This window comes from Balaenoptera ricei, chromosome 1 (assembly GCF_028023285.1).
Source record: "Balaenoptera ricei isolate mBalRic1 chromosome 1, mBalRic1.hap2, whole genome shotgun sequence".
Taxonomy (NCBI): domain Eukaryota; kingdom Metazoa; phylum Chordata; class Mammalia; order Artiodactyla; family Balaenopteridae; genus Balaenoptera; species Balaenoptera ricei.
The window spans coordinates 912,850-930,592 of NC_082639.1; the positions used below are offsets into that span (position 1 = coordinate 912,850).

At 47.8% G+C, this 17,743-nt stretch overlaps 1 protein-coding gene across 1 annotated transcript in view; it reads right to left on the minus strand.

Annotated features, from left to right (window-relative positions):
* CFAP74 (cilia and flagella associated protein 74) overlaps positions 1 to 17,743 on the minus strand; it is an 82,203-nt gene that overhangs the window by 29,869 nt on the left and 34,591 nt on the right. Inside the window, exons 16-19 of the mRNA XM_059893942.1 lie at positions 14,082 to 14,148; positions 13,601 to 13,690; positions 5,268 to 5,432; positions 4,040 to 4,202 (exon numbers count right to left, since the gene is read on the minus strand). Of these exons, the coding sequence (XP_059749925.1) occupies positions 4,040 to 4,202; positions 5,268 to 5,432; positions 13,601 to 13,690; positions 14,082 to 14,148 (485 nt within the window). The remainder of the gene's footprint in view (positions 1 to 4,039; positions 4,203 to 5,267; positions 5,433 to 13,600; positions 13,691 to 14,081; positions 14,149 to 17,743) is intronic.

The following is a 17,743-nucleotide window of genomic DNA, read 5'->3' on the forward strand; positions in this document are numbered from 1 at the left end:
GCTGGGTCTTCATTGCTGCATGCGGGCTTTCTCTAGTCATGGCGAGCGGGAGCTACTCTTCGTTGTGGTACATGGGCTTCTCATTGCGGTGGCTTCTCTTGTTGCGGAGCATGGGCTCTAGGCGTGCGGGCTTCAGGAGTTGTGGCACGCAGGCTCAGTAGTTGTGGCTTGCCGGGTCTAGAGAGCAGGCTCAGTAGTTGTGGCGCACGGGCTTAGTTGCTCCGCGGCATGTGGGATCTTCCCGGACCAGGGATCGAACCCATGCCCCCTGCATTGGCAGGCGGATTCTTAACCACTGCGTCAGCCAGGGAAGCCCTGGCTGATGGTTTTCAATTATCAAGGCGACCCCCTCGCCACCTTTAAAGGGCAAGGGGTCCATGTTGCTGCTTCCTTGCTGCTCTGCTCTGTGGTAGTTCATACTCGTGATGCACTTGTCCGCCACGTGTGCAGCCCTCTGAGGCAGACCCTTTGCTCTGACCACTCCTGCCGCGCCCCACGCTGCAGCCGTGGGGAAGGTTCTGGGTCAGCAGGTCTCAGAGGCCCACGCGGGGAGCTGCACAGCTGTTGTGAGGACCCCCACGAACCTCCCGTGGGGGGTGGCCCAAACTCCACTCGGAAGGCGGCCCCTCCTGACGTATGGTGCTGGGGGTCGAGGCCAGCTGACCCCCTGAGCCAGCACAGGAGGCAGAGGAGGTGAGGAGGGAGCCCCACCCACTCACCCTCTGTCCCCCTGGGAACAGAACCACCTGTGTGCACACCAGCGTCTCTCCTCTCTCCACGTTTTGTAACCTCTGTTCTGACCCACTGATCCATGTGTCCTTATCTGGACCACACTGTCTTGATTACTGTAGATTTAAAGTAGGTCTTGAAGTCACGTGTGAGATTACAAAAATGGTCTTTTGAAAGATGCTTTCCTGGAGTATTAGAAAAATACTGAGGCAGGGGTCCCATGTACCCCTGCATCCCATGTTCACACCAACATTTATCAACAGTCCCCCAGGGCCTTCCCTGGTGGCGCAGTGGTTAAGAATCCGCCTGCCAATGCAGGGGACACGGGTTCAAGCCCTGGTCTGGGAAGATCCCACATGCCGTGGAGCAACTAAGCCTGCAAGCCAAAACTACTGAGCCTGAGTGCCACAACTATTGAAGCCCATGTGCCTAGAGCCGTGCTCTGCAACAAGAGAAGCCACTGCAATGAGAAGCCCGCGCACTGAAACAAAGAGTAGCCCCCGCTCGACGCAACTAGAGAAAGCCCGCATGCAGCAACGAAGACTCAATGCAGCCAAAAATAAAAAAAAAATAAAATAAACAAATTTATACATTAAAAAAAAAACCAGGGCTTCCCTGGTGGCACAGTAGTTGAGAGTCTGTCTGCCAATGCAGGGGACACGGGTTCGAGCCCTGGTCTGGGAAGATCCCACATGCCGCAGAGCAGCTGGGCCCGTGAGCCACAGTTACTGAGCCTGCGCGTCTGCAGCCTGCGGTCCGCAACAAAGTGAGGCCGCGGTGGTGAGAGGCCCGCGCACCGCGATGAAGAGTGGCCCCCGCTTGCCACAACTAGAGAAAGCCCTCACACAGAAACGAGGACCCAACACAGCCATAAATAAATAAATAAAATAAATAAAAAGAAAACAAAAAACAAAACCAAAACAAAACAAAAATATGGAAATGCAAGTACCTAAAATATCCAAAGCAAATACCTTGCCAAAAAAAAGAGCAAAGTTGGGTGACAACACTACGCGGCTTCAAGGCTAACGCTAAAGCTACAATAATCCAGGTGGACAGTGCTGGGTCAGGAGAGGTAAATGGGTCAACCGATCAGCATACAGAGGCCAGAAATATACCCACACTTTCAATCCATTTGCAACAAAGATAACAAATCAATCCATCAGGGAAAGGAAAGTATTTTCAACCCGCGTTGCAGGAACAATGGGACATACACGTGGGAAAAAGAAGAGCCTTGGCGTCTACCTCACATCACACACAGAAATTAGCTGGACCACAGACCCAAACGTAAGAGCCATGTCTTATGTCCTTATGGCCTTGGGATAGGGGAAAAGTTGCTGTAAAGGCATAAAACACAACCTCAAAAGAAATGATGGGTAGATTTGCAAACATTAAAATTAAGAACTTTGGGACTTCTGGGACTTCCCCGGTGGTCCAGTGGTTAAGACTCTTTGCTCCCAATGCAGGGGGCCCGGGTTCAATCCCTGGTCAGGGAACTAGATCCCGCACGCATGCCACAACTAAGAGTTCGCATGAACTAAAGATCCCTCATGCCGCAATGAAGATCCCGCGTGCCGCAACTAAGACCCGGAGCAGCCAAATAAATAAATAAATAGAACTTTGGGACTTCCCTGGTGGTCCAATGGTTAACACTCTGCACTTCCAATGCAAGGGGTGATGGTTTGATCCCTGGTTGGAGAACTAAGATCCCACGTGCCACGTGGCACGGCCAAAAAAATAAATAAATAAATAATAAAATTAAATTAAATTAAATTAAGAACTCTGATTTAAGAAAAGAGATCATAAAGGGAGTAAAAGGACAAGCCACGACTTCGACTTGGAGGCAATATTTGCAGCCTCCTAACTGCTAAAGGCTAAGTATACAGGATCTGGAAAGAACTCCTATGAATAAATAAGAAAAGACAAACAACCCCATAGAAAAGTGGATGAAAAGCTTTAACAGGTATTTCATACAAAAGAAAATACAAATGGTAAACAGGCACCTGGAAAGACAGGCAACCTCGCTGGTGGTGTGCGGAGTACAAACAGGAGCCTCCCTTCCCAGGCCTCCAGACCGGCCCCACGGAGCTGCCCAGTGGGACTCAGCCACGGGCCGCGGGTGGCTGTGAGCTCTTGAAATGTGGCTCTTGGGAAGGAGGAACGAAATTCTCCTATGACTTAATTTTGGTTAATTTAAATCTGAATAGCCAGATGTGACTAGTGGCAGCTGCATTGGGTAGCGCAGTCCCAGCTGCAGCCACGCGGGACAAGAACAGACGTAGTAATAACAGTGAAGCTGCGCGTCCCCCGCGATGCGGCAAAGACGCGCCCCAGGGAGACTCACACACATGGAGACGCCGCCTGAGCCCCTGCGCGCACGGCCCACGCCGTGAAATCCCCCTGATGGGAGCCGGTGGGAGTGACCTGTGACCGAGGCATGTTCGTGAGACGAACCGCCACGCAGCGGAGGACCCCCGCCCAGTCCACGTGGACGCCCCACACAGCTCAGCAGCCAAACAACTCAGGATGCACTCGCCGCGGCTCCGACGCAGGAGAAATCCAGCCATTTCTCACCGTGAACATGGATGGGAAAAGTAAAGGGAGGCAAGGAAATGCTGAAGACAACGCCAGAGGGATGTCCCGGGGGGAGGCGGTGTGTCCAGCGAGGGCGGCCGCACGGACCCTCGTCCTCCTCAAGCTCCGCCTGGGCTCGGGCTGCCTACACGCTGGCTCTTCTTTAAACTGTCCTCACGTGTTATACGCACTTGACTTCCAGACGGAGTTCAGGGCCGCCCCAGACAGCCTGGGGCCTTCAGCGACCCCATCAGCAGAGCCCCCAGACCTCCTCCCCATCCCCTCCCTCCCTCCCTCCATCAGGCAGGGCTCCTCAGAAGTCCCCCAACAAGGACCACCAAGGGCCGGGAGGAGGGCAAATTCCCCCTGTGGCCAGCCTGGTGGTCCAAAGCTGGGGATTTCCTTTAAGTCTTCTATTAGCTTAAACATGTATGCAAATTTTAATCCACTCCATAACCAGTATGTAGTTGAATATATAAATACGTATGAATATTCTCTTACTTACTTAAAACTGGAGCCCTGGAAAAATTCTGCACCGCCCAGCCCCCTGGCACCACACTGGCACAACCGGGCTTCGCCGGACGCAACCGTGCTCGGAGTGGCTCCCGGAATCTGTCCCTCTGGGGCCCTCCGACCCGGCCTGCCAGGCCCTCTGCCCGTCAAACGGCTGGGACCCGGGGCCCTGCCGCCAAGGTGCCCCAGAGCCGCGTGCTGAGCCCAGGCCACGGGCCCGGCTCACCTACGGGGCGCCCCTCCTCCTGTTCCTTCACGTCCAGCTTTCCGGACTCCTTCTGGCTCGGCACGTCTGTGGGCGAGGACTCATTGCCCTCCATCAGCTGCTCAGAAAAACCGGTGGCGATTTTATCGTAAAAACCTTTGTCTTCATATGTAAAGCTACTGCTCTGAAAAAGAGAATGTGACACCTTTACTGGCACTTTCCACTTGCCTTTCCCATCAACCGTCCAGACCCGCCATCTGGGGAGGGCCACGTTGAAAGCCAGACCGTGATCCGGGCTGGGGGCCGCGGGCTCCCACACCACCCCTCAACAGCTCTCTGGCGACCCGTGCCGGGCTCGTCCGGGGCTCAGGCCCCCTCTAGCCCGGGCGGGCTCCTCCTCGGCCCTGTCTCGGAGCCTGCTGCATGTGGGCACACAGCCAATTCCTCCAGGACGCCTGCTCTTCCCCCACGTGGGCTTGGGCCCCCCAGGCTCCAGCCCCGAGCTCTCCTGGCTTCAGCCCAGATCCCAGCAGGCTGAGAGCGGCCCAACCCCACCTCTGCTCCTTTCCCAGAGGTCACTGACCCACAGTCCTCTTCCCTGGGCTCATAACAGACCAACCGAGTGCCTGCCGCGTGCAACTCAGGGGCCATGGGGGGACACACGGGGCACTGCCTGGCTGGAGCTGCCGTCCAGCTGGACAGACACCCACCAGGAGAGGGCTGGTGCCCGCGGGGAGCCCTGAGGGCCCAGGCGCTTGTCCTCACCCCCAAATAATCCCCGCCAGGGTCCACTGGCTGTGCTGGAAGTTGTCTCCACTGATGGGGTCCCACCTGTTTCTGCTTCCTCAGCAGCACACGTGCACAGCCTTCCCGTGAGAGGACCAGGGCCCCCCTCGCACCTTTGGGAGAGGTGCAGGTGCGGGGCAGGGTTTGCTGTGCTTTTCAGCCTGGGGTGTCTGGGCTGGACCGCCCGTCCCCACAGGCTGGGACTTTAGGGCCTGGAGCACTTGGCCACCACCTTGCCAACACGTGTGACGGGACAGCATCCTGCTGCCCTAGGTGCACTCCTTACGGAGACAGATCTCTTCCACCTAGACTGACTGGAGGCCGTCCCGCTGCTGGGCCTTCTCCCGCCCACATCGACGTGGCCCCCTGTACACTCGTGGGACTGTGTCTCGGGGCAGGAGACGCCACATGCTGCCCTCGGCTGAGCAGTCACGGCGTCGGCCAGGAACAGCAGCACACTCACTGTGTTGAGGGCTGACGGGGACGTGTCCGTCTCACAGCACTCTGATGCCAGGAGAAACCTGAACCTGGTGCCCAAGCCCCCGAGGTTGGTCAGCGTGACGGTCCGGGATGCAGTCTCACCCACCACGTAGCTGCCGAAGTCAATGAGCTCCTTGTCGAGGGACAGCTGCCAAAAGACCCCGAGTGAGCCAGGGTGACCACACCAGGCTCACAGCAAGGTCTCCTCTCCCACCTGTCACCCTGCACCCCTGAGGGGACACAGGAGCTCTGGCCCTGTCTTCATGCTCAGAGGTGAGGCCTGCCTCTGGCTCATGGGGGGAGGCAGGGCCTCTGCACAACCCAGGACACAATCCACATCCCAGAAATCATAGACCTGTGTACTGATCATGACAGTTTGGGAGCACCTGAGTCCAAGTTTTAAAAAGTCAGGGACTTCCCTGGTGGCGCAGTGGTTAAGAATCTGTCTGCCAATGCAGGGGACACGGGTTCAAGCCCTGGTCCGGGAAGATCCCGCATCTGCGGAGCAACTAAGCCCGTGCGCCACAACTACTGAGCCTGCTCTCTAGAGCCCACAAGCCATAACTACTGAAGCCTGTGCTCCTCAGCAAGAGAAGCCACCGCAATGAGAGGCCCACGCACCACAAAGAAGAGTAGCCCCTGCTCACCACAACTAGAGAAAGCCCGCATGCAGCAACGAAGACCCAACGCAGCCAAAAATAAATACCTAAATAAATAAATTTATTAAAAAAAAAAGTCAAGCCAGCTAAAAAGAAATGAGCTATCAAGCCATAAACAGACATGGAGAAACCTTAAACTAAGTGAAAGAAGCCGATCTAAAAAGGCTCCAAACTGTATGATCCCAATTCTATGACTTTTGGGAAAAGGCAAAACTATGGAGATAATAAAAAGATCAATGGTTATATATTAATAAAAAACTCAATACAGCAAGAAGATATAACAAGTACAGTCAGTTACACACCCAATGGAAGACTATCAAAATATATGAAGCAAAAACTGATGGAATTGAAGGAGAAATAGAAAGTTTTACAATACTCCTCCTCTCATGGTAACAAACAGAACAACCAGACAGAAGATAAGTAAGGAAATACAGGACTTAGGAACATAATAAACCAATGAGATCTAACAGACGTATACAGGACACTCCACCCAACAACAACACACATGTTATTCTTAGGTGCACACAGGACATTTTCCAGGATTGACCATACGTTAGGCCACAAACTAAGTTTCAATAGACTTAAAAAGATAGATATCATAAAAAGTATCTTCTCTGACCACAACAGGATGAAGTTAGAAATCAATAACATAAAGAAAACAGAAAAATTCACAAAATTGTGGAAATTAAACAACACACTTTTAAGCATCAAATGGATCAAAGAAGAAATCACAAGAGAAGTTATAAAATAATAAAAATGAGTGAAAACAAAAACACAACATACCAAAACTTATGGGATGCAGTGGAAGGGGTGCTAAAGGGGAAATTTATAGCTTACATTAAAAAACTTACATTACAGGGGCTTCCCTGGTGGCGCAGTGGTTAAGAATCCACCTGCCAGGGCAGGGGACATGGGTTCAAGCCCTGATCCGGGAAGATCCCACATGCCACGGAGCAACTAAGCCTGTGCGCCACAACTACTGAGCCTGCACTCTAAAGCCCACGAGCCAGAACTACTGAGCCCGTGTGCCACAACTACTGAAGCCTGTGCTCCTAGAGCCCATGCTCCACAACAAGAGAAGCCACCGCAATGAGAAGCCCCTGCACTGCAACGAAGAGTAGCCCCCGCTCGCCTCAACTAGAGAAAGCCTGTGCAGAGCAACAAAGACCCAAAGCAGCCAAAATTAAATAAAATAAATAAATTTATTAAAGAAAAAACTTACATTACATTACATAGCTCACGTTAAAAAACAAGACAGGGAGTTCCCTGGTGGTCCAGTGTTTGGGACTCTGAACTTTCACTGTGGAGGGCCAGGGGTTGATTCCTGGTTGGGGAACTAGGATTCCGCAAGCCGCATGGTGCAGCCAAAAAACCAAAACCAAAACCAAAACAAAACATAAAACAAGACAGATCTCAAATCAACAACTTATGTTTGCTACTCAAGAAATTAGGAAAAGAACAAAGTAAATCCAAAACTAGCAGACAGAAGAAAATAATAAAGATCAGAGCAGAGAAAAACAAAAGAGAGAATAGAAAAATAAAGAAAATTAATGAAATCAAAAGTTGGTTCTTCAAAAAGATCAACAAAATTGACAAACTTCTGCTAGATGGACTAAGAAAAGAAAAACTCAAATTACTAAAATCAGAAATGAAAGTGGGGACATTAATACTGATTCTACAGAAGTAAAAAGGATTGTAAGTGAGTACTATAAACAATCGTACCAACAAACTGCAACAAACCCAGATGAAATGTACAAATTCCTAGAAACACAAAACCTACCAACACTGAACCACAAAGAAATAAGACCATTTGAATAGACCTATGACTAGTAAGAAGATTGAAATTATAATAAAAAATCTCTTGACAAAGAAGAGCCCTGGACCTGATGGCATCACTGATGAATTCTACCAAACAGTTAAAGAATACCAATGCTTCTCAAACTTTCCAAAAAAACTGAAGAGGTAGAAACACTTCATAACTCATTCTAGGAGGCTGGCATAACCCTGATACCAAAGCCAGACAAAGGTACCACAACAAAAGAAAACTACAGACCAAAATCCTTTATGAATATTGATGCAAAAACCCTCAACAAAATATTAGCAAACAGAATATACACAATGGCCAAGTGGAATTTATTCCTGGAATGTAAGGATGGTTGAATGTCAAAATATCAATCAATGATGTATGTGACATCAGCAAAATGAAGGGGAAAAACCCACATGATTATCTCAATTGATGCAGAAAAAGCATCTGACAAAATTCAACACCCTTTTATAATAAAAGCACTCGACAAAATAGGAATAGAAAGAAACTACCTTTATATAATAAAAGCCAAGTATGAAAGACCCACAGCAAATATAATATTCAATGGTGAAATACTGAAAACTTTTACTTTAAGATGAGGAATGAGGGAAGGATGCCTGCTTTCCCCACTTCTATTCGACATAGTACTAGAAATTCTAGCCACAGCAATTAGTCAAGAAAAAAACGGTATCCAAATTGGAAAGGAAGAAGTAAAATTATCTTTGTTTGCAGATTACATGATCTTATATGCAGAAAATCCTAAAGACTCCACAAGAAAGCTGTTAGATCTAATAAACAAATTCAGCAAAGTAGCAAGATACAAAGTCAACACACAAAAATCAGTTGCATTTCTGTACATGAACAATGAACAATTTGAAAAGGAAATTACAAAAATAAATCCATTTACAATGACATAAAAAAAGAATAAAATTTTTAGGAGTTATCTTAGCCAAGGAGGTGAAAGGCTTGTACAATAAAACTACAAAACATTGTTGAAAGAAGACATAAATAAATGGAAACACATCCCATATTCATGGACTGTAAGACTTACTATTGTTAAGAAATCAATATTACCCAAAGCAATCTACAGATTCAATGCAATCCCTATCAAAATTCAAATGACATTTTTTACAGCAACAGGAAAATCCATTCTAATATTCATATGGAATCCCAACGGACCCAGAATAGCCCAAACAATCTTGAAAAGGAAAAACAAAGCTGGAGGAGTCACTCTTCCTCATTTCAAAACTTACTGCAAAGCTACGGTGATCAAAACAGTGCAGCACTGGCATAAAGACAGACATATAGACCAATGGAGTAGAACAGAGAGCCCAGAAATAAACCCTCACATATATGGTCAAATAACTTTTGACAAGGGTGCCAAGACCATTCAATGGGGGAAAAGACAGTCTTTTCAACAAACGGTCCCGGGAAAAGTGGATATCCACATGCAAACGAATTACCTAATCCCATACACAAAAATTAACTTAAAATGGATCAAGGACCTAAATGTAAGACCTAAAACAATAAAACCCTTAGAAGAAAACAAAGGGTAAAATCTTCACAACACTGAATTTGGCAATAATTTCTTAGATATGACACCAAAGGCGCAGGCAACGAAAGAAAAAATTGACAAACTGGACTTCATGAAAATTGAAAAAATTTTTATATCAAAAGACATTTTCTATAGAGTAAAATGACAACCCAGAGAATGGGAGAAAATATTTGCAACTCATATATCTGATAAGGGGTTAATACCCAGAATGCACAGAGAACTCCTAAAACTCAACAACAACAAAACAAATAACAACCAAATTCAAAATGGGTAAAGGACTTGAATAGACATTTTTCCAGAGAAGACATACCCATGGCCAACAAGCACATGAAAAGATGCTCAACATCACTAATCATCAGGGAAACGCAAGTCAAAGCTACAATGAGATACCACCTCACACCAATCAGGATGGCTCCTGTCAAAAAAAACCAGAAAACAACAAGTGCTGGTGAAGATGTGGAGAAACTGGAACTCTTGTGCACTGTTCGTGGGAATGTAAGATGGTGCAGCTACTGTGGAAAACATTGTGGAGGTTCCTCAAATGATTAAAAATAGAACTACCTTAGTTGCTGCTCCTGCCCCATTGTCACATGCCCCTCCCCCTCTCCTGAAGTGACTCGAGGGGACTTAAAGGGCCAGCACACTTTTTTTCATCCCCTCCTTCATTTTTCTCTTTTTCCTCATTTGTGAGTCAGACATTAAAGGTTAGGACATATACAGGGAAAACCAGGAAGTGACCAGGCATGCCTAGGGAAAGGCTCAGAAAAGACCTGGGAAGACAGTAAGGTTACATCTCAGGCCGATCCTCAGCACAGAGAGAGCTGACAGCAATCAAAAAGCAAACAAACAGAAACAATAACAAAACACAGCAAACCCTGGGAAAGGGGAAAATCTGATTTCCAGAGTTACCACATTATTAGCTTCAAATGTCCAGTGCTCCACAATCATATAAAGAAACAGAAAGTATGATTCATTCAAAGGAAAAATAAATCAACAGAAACTGTCCCTGAAAAGGACCTGATGGCAGGTCTACTTGACTAGGACTTTAACACAACTGTCTTAAAGATGCTCAAAGAGGTAAAGGAAGATGTGAAGGGAGTCAAGAAAATGATGTGTGAACAAAATGGAGCTACCAATAAAGAGATAGAAAACCTAAAAAGAAACAGCAACAACAAAAATCTGGAGCTGAAAAGTACCACAACTGAAGTGAAAACTCAGTAGCAGGATTCAGAGGTCGATCTGATCAGGGAGAAGACAGAATCCGGGAACCTAAAGACGGGACAGTGGGGTCATCGAGGCTGAGGAACAGGAAGAAGAAAGGCTGAAGAAAACTGAACAGAGCCTGAGGGGTCTGTGGGACACCATCAAGGGGCCAATATTTGCATTGTGGGGTCCTAGGAGGAGGAGAGAAAAGGGCAGAGAGAATATTTCAAAAAATAATGGCCGAAAGCTTCCCACATTCGATGAAAGGTATGATATAAACATCCAAGAAGTTCAACAAACCCCAAGTAGGATGAACTCAAAGAGACTCGTGTTGAGACACCTTATAATCGGACTGTTAAAGGCCAGAGAAAAAGAGAGAATCTTGACAGCAGCAAGAGAGAAATGACCCGTCACACACAAGGAGCCTCAGTAACATTATGGGCAGGTTTCTCATCAGACTCTTTGGAGGCGAGAGGCCCGTGAGCCCATTTATTCCAAGTGCTCAAGGAAGAAAAATGTCAGTTGAGATCCTACAACCTTTAAAAGTGAGGAAGAAATCAAGACAGTCCCAGATAGACAAAAGCTGCGGGAGTTCCTCACCACAGACTCGCCTTCAGGAAATGCCCCAGCGAGCCCTGCAGGTGAGAGGAAAGGGCCCCAGACAGTAACTCCAAGCTCAGCAGAGGAAAACACATGGGCAATTATGGAAGCTGGTGTCACTGTCGCAATGGTTTGTAACTGCACTTTTAGTTCCTACATGGTTTAAAACACTAATACATTTTTTAAAAAAGCAATTATTAGTCTAAAAGCTAGTGTTACTGTAACTTTGGTTTGTAACTCCACATTTTGTTTTCTATATAACTTAAGAAACTAATGCATTTAAAAATTTTAGTTCGTGTTACTGGACACACAAGTTATACAAATGTAATTTTGTGACATTAACGACTGCGCAGAGTGGGAGCAAAGCTGTAAAGGAGGAGAGTTTTCGTAAGCTATCGAGGTCAGCTAATACAAACCCAAATCAGACCGTTATAACTCTAGGATGTTAAATGCAATCCTCATGGGAACCACAAAGAAAATAAAGGGAGATGAGAAAGGAATTTAAACACTTCACTGCATAAAATCAACTAAACATAAAGAAGACAGTAGCGCAGGAAATGAGGGACAAAAGAGCTATACGGCAATGAAAACAAGCAGCAAAATGACAGAAGCAAAGCCCTCCACAGCAACCAGCCTGAAAACGGAAGGAAATTCTGACACAGACACAGACTACGCCACGGATGGGCCCTGAGGGCAGTGCTCAGTGAAGCAAGCTGGTCACAAAAGGGAAAATACCATGTGATTCCACTTGTATAAGGTGCTTAGACTCATCAAATTTGTAGAGACAGAAAGCAGAATGGAGGACGCCAGGGGCTGGAGGGAGTGTTTAATGGGGACAGAGCTTCGGTTTTGCAAAACGAAGAGTTCTGGTGAGGGCCGCACAACAGTGTGAAAGTATTTACTACCCCTGAACTGTGCACTTAAAAATGGTTAAGATGGTATATTCTATGCTATGTGTATTTTACCGCAACTAAAGCCTGAAAAAAAGAGACTTAAGAACCTAATAATCAAATGCAATGTGTGAGCTTGACTGTATCCCAGCTTAAAAACTCACAGTTATAAAAGCTGGTTTGGGGACATTTCAGTACATTTGAATGTGCACTGGGTGATAGGTGATAGCTAGGAATGTGGTTAATTTTATTCTGGATGCATGCTGACATTTTATAAGGATGGGTGTTGAGCGTTGTGATATTGCTAAATCACTTTGAAGTGGGCCAGCAAAAACAGACAGGTAGACAGCTGAAGTGAGTGCGGCAAATGTTGACAATGATTGGACTCTGGAAGTGGGTATACGGATATACATTGTACTATTCTTTCTGCTCTTCATTACTTTGAAATTTTTCTTAATTAAAAGAAAAAATCAATTCTGCACAGCAAAGGAAATCACCAACAAAATGAAAAGGCAACCTATGGAACGGGAGAAAATATTTACAAATCACACACCTGATAAAGGGTTAATATCCAAAATATATAAAGAACTCACACAACTGAATAGCAAAAACAAACAAACAACAAAAAAATCCCCCAAACAATCTGATTTACAAATGGGCAGAGGAACTGAATAGATATTTTTCTAAAGAAGACATCCAAATGGTCAACAGGTACATGAAAGGTGCTCAATATCACTAATCATCAGGGAAATGCAAATCAAAACCACAATGGGATATCACCTTATACCGCTGGAATAGCTATTATCAAAAAGAAAGAAATAACAAGTGTTGGCGAGGACGTGGAGAAAAGGGAACCCTCGTGCACTGTTGGTGGGAACGTAATTAGTGCAACCACTACGGAAAACAGTATGGAGGTTCCTCAAAAAATTAAAAGTAGAATTACCATATGATCCAGCAATTCCACTTCTGGGTATTTATCCAAAGGCATGAAATCGGTATCATCAGAAGAGTTGTCTGCATGCCCATGTTCACTGAAGCACTATTTACAAAAGCCAAGACATGCAAGCAACCTAAGTGGCCATTGATGGATGGATGGATAAAGAAAATGTGGTACATATAAAATGGAACGTTATTCAGCCATTAAAAAGGAAACCTTGCTATTTGCGACAACCTGGATGGCACTGAGCTAAGTGAAATAAGTCAGGCAGAAAAGACAGATACTGTATGATCGCACTTATATGTGGAATCTAAAAAACGTGGAACTCACAGATACAAAAACAGATGGTGGTTCCCAGAGGCAGGGGTGGGGGTGGGCAAAATGGGTGAAGGGGGTCCAAAGGCACAAACTTCAGTTATAAGGTCTGGGGATGTAAGATGCAGCATGGCGACTATAGCTCAAAAAAAGAAAGGAATCAAAGGGACCCCACAGAGCTTTCAGGAGGAGCAGGGTCTCCTCTGACCCGGGGTTCCTGCAATCTGGGCTCCACCCAGCGCAGGACTCGCCTGGACGTTTCCAGCATTGCCGCGGGTGCCCACCTCCCCAGGCTGGACGCCTCAGGCCCCGGCCGCTCACCCTCCCAACCCGGACGCTTGGCGAGAACTCACGGAGCATTTCTTCGCTGAACATTTCAGTGGAACAGAAAACCTGCCCGTCTGAGCCAGAAACGAGACATTTCCTTCTAGATCTTTGTTTACCTAAAAAATAAAACCACCCAACCACCCACGTTTGCAGCTTTCCGCAGTGACATGTGCTGTCCGCAGTCACAGCCACGACCCCCCGCCCGAGGGAGGGGTCCACGGAGCGCGCCCCACTCGACCCGCTAGCGCGAGCGGTCACACCTGCCAGCCGGCGACGCAGAGCAGCCGCCTTGTCATCCTGCTAGCATTGAGGAACATTCCAATATGTTTCGGGCATAAAACAGCCAAACGGGGGCCTGCGTGACCCCTTCTGAGGTGTGTCCCTCCTCCGTCACAACACTCTGCGGAGCCTGGCGGGCAGCAGAGACCCCGATTCCACCCACCACCCTCTTGCGACGGGGTGAGAAAACCCCCTTTTCCACGGCTTGGTGTTGGGCTCAACACTCACCATGGGCTTGAAGGTGACAAGCACTTGACAGGACATGCCGGCTGACATGGGACCAGGGGGGTCAAAGCTGCAGGCACAAGGATGAAGGCAGGAGGTGAGCGTCCTGCCTTTGTGGAGCCAGCCCAGCTGGAAGCCACTGTCCAAAGAGCCGGCGCCCCGGCGGGGCTTTGGGACCCTCCGTCTCGCCTGTCCTGGGTGCTGAGCCCCTGCTGCCTCGCCGGGACTCAATTCACAGGAGATGCTCAAGGAACATCTGAGTGCCGGTTGTGTGAGTGAAGAGCTGAGGGAAGGAAGGAAGGGGGGGAGGGGGAGGGAGGAGGAAGGGAGGGAGGGAGGAAGGAGGCAAGTTCCCAGGGACCAACTCCAGAGGGACAGATGCTCTGGGGTGAGCAGTGGTCACAGTTCCCCCGAGGACACGTGCCAGGCCTGAACCAAGGATCTAGGGTTTTAGGATCAAGGTCAGGTGTGTGAGACAGGCAGGGAGCTGGGACTGTGGGCCCTGCATTCAGCTGCAGCCCTCTGAGCCCCACTTTCAGTGAAAGACCCAGGAAACAGCCCCACTTTCCCAGGGACACTTGGAGGGACTTGGTCTGGATTTGGGTGAGAAAAAGAAGCCCCCACAAAATTTCTAACACAAAGTCCATTTTCACAAGGTTGGATTTTACCTATTGTACTTTGTATAGAAATACACAAGCTAAAAATTTAATACAAAAATCTGTCCCTGGCTGGCAGCGTCCCTGTGGCACCAGGCAGAAGCAAATCCAAAACTCCTCGGATTGGGAGGGAAGCATTTTGATGTCAGACTAACAGAGTCCCGAGGATGGAGTCTCAGCCGTGGGAAGATCACAACCCAGATTTCAAAGTCCGCGCATAGACCAGCACGAAACACGGCGAGGAGCAGGGCCACACTCCCAAGGACGTCAGGCAGTAGAAAGACACAGAGAATTACAGGCGTGAGAAAAGAACAAGAAATACCAGCTGATCTGAAAAAGAACTTAGAATTTTCAGAAATGAGAAATACGGCAACTGAAATTAGACACATAATAAGCAATTTCAACAGCCGATTAGATACGACCAAGGAGAGAAGTAGTCAACAGAGGGACAGACCCCAGGAAACACTGAGAAACCTGCTCAGGGAGATGATGGGGCGGGGGGGATGTGAGACAGGCGTCAGGAGGTGTGGGGGGCACACAATAGACAGGGTTCGAATTGGAGCACAGGGGAGGTCTGTGACGGTGGGAGGTAGGCGACACCTGAAGGGACAGGGCAGAGAAGTGTCCACAGCTGTTCAAAGAGCTGAACCCTCCGATCGGGAAGCACAGGGAGTTCTAAGCAGCCCTAGGAAAGATCAGTCCACGCCAGACACACTGTGGTAGACACGCAGGACCCCAAGGGGAGGGCAAGCTCACGGCAACCTGCGGAAAAAGCTCGATAACCTACAAAGACAGGGGGTCGGACGGAACAGCCACAGCAGAAAACGGGAGACAGGGGAGTAAGGTCCTCAAAGTGTCAGAGGAAATGCTGCCGATAAATTCTTGCTCCAGGCTTGGGGAGGGGCGCCTCAGGGTGGCCTATGTGACAATGACCACCCGACTCTGGGCCTCTGCCGACTCCTCCAGAAACCCGCAGCTCAACAGGAAGAACTAGCAACACAGGAAAGCCCCCTCCGCTGTCAGCATGCCTGGAAGGTGGAGAACACGCGGGCGATCAACACGTGAGCCTCTACAGATCCTGCGTCCGGGCCACAGTCGGCACGGAACGGGACAGCGTGTCCTACTCGGGGAGGCTGACCAGAGCTGTGGTCAGTGACGTGGACTCAGGGAGCAGCCCCGGGAAGGCCACTGGGGGCAGAGGGCAGGGCCTTGGAGGCTGCAGCACTCACAGCAGGAGCCGTGCAGAACTGGAAACTCAAGAGCCCCCGGGACCTCCAAACTGATGACAGAAGCTGGAGAAACCAGGATGGGGAGGAGAAAAAACTCTTAACGGGAAGGGCAAAATGCTCAAGGAGCAGAAGAGAAGAGGGTCCCACAGAAGACACAGCAATGGTCGTTACATGAAAAATGAGGGAAAAACAAAATAGGAAAGAAGGAAGGATTACAGGGACCAGAAAGAAAATCAGACACAAAAGAGGGCCCAAGTCAGATATCAGTGGGGTCTCAAAGGAAGAAACATGAAACACTGGAACAGAGTAAAAATTTAAATACATTTGACCCACCTCCTAGAGTAATGAAAATAACAGAAATAAACAAATGGGACCTAATTAAACTTAAAAGCTTTTGCACAGCAAAGGAAACCATAAACAAGACGAAAAGACAACCCTCAGAATGGGAGAAAATATTTGCAAATGAAGCAAGGGACAAAGGATTAATCTCCAAAATATACAAACAGCTCGTGGAGCTCAATATCAAAAAATACAAACAACCCAAATTAAAAAATGGGTGGAAGACCTAAATAGACATTTCACCAAAGAAGACATAACAGATGGCCAAGAGGTACATGAAAAGATTCTCAACATCACTAATTATTAGAGAAATGCAAATCAAAACTACAATGAGGTATCACCTCACACTGGTCAGAATGGGCATCATCAGAAAATCTACAAACAACAAATACTGGAGAGGATGTGGAGAAAAGGGAATCCTCTTGTACTGTTGGTGGGAATGTAAATTGATACAGCCACTATGGAGAACAGTATGGAGGTTTCTTAAAAAACTAAAAATAGAATTACCATATGACCCAGCAATCCCACTACTGGGCATATACCCAGAGAAAACCATAATTCTAAAGGACACATGTACCCCAATGTTCATTGCAGCACTATTTACAATAGCCAGGACATGGAACCAACCTAAATGCCCATAGACAGATGAATGGATAAAGAAGATGTGGTACATATATACAATGCAATATTACTTAGCCACAAAAAGGAACGAAACTGGGTCACTTGTAGAGATGTGGATGGACCTAGAGTCTGTCATACAGAGTGAAGTCAGAAAGAGAAAAACAAATACCGTATATTAATGCATATATATGGAATCTAGAAAAATGGTATAGGTGAACCTATTTACAGGGCAGGAATAGAGATGCAGATGTAGAGAATGGACATGTGGACACAGTGGGGGGAAGGGGAGGGTGGGACGAATTGGGATATTAGGTTTGACATAAATACACTACCATGTGTAAAATAGATGGCTAGTGGGAACCTGCTGTACAGCACAGGGAGCTCAGCTCGGTGCTCTGTGACGACCTAGATGGGTGGGATGGTGGGGGGTGGGAGGGAGGTCCAAGAGGGAGGGGATGTACGTAGACATGCAGTTGATTCGCCTCATTGTACAGTGGAAACTAACACAACATTGTAAAGCAATTTTACTCCAATTAAAAAAAAAAAAGAGGGGCTTCCCTGGTGGCGCAGTGGTTGAGAATCTGCCTGCCAATGCAGGGGACAGGGGTTCAAGCCCTGGTCCAGGAAGATCCCACATGCCGTGGAGCAACTAAGCCAGTGCGCCACAACTACTGAGCCTGCGCGTCTGGAGCCTGTGCTCCGCAACAAGAAAGGCCGCGATAATGAGAGGCCCACGCACCGCGATGAAGAGCGGCCCCCACTTGCCGCAACTAGAGAAAGCCCTCGCACAGAAACGAAGACTCAACACAGCCATAAATAA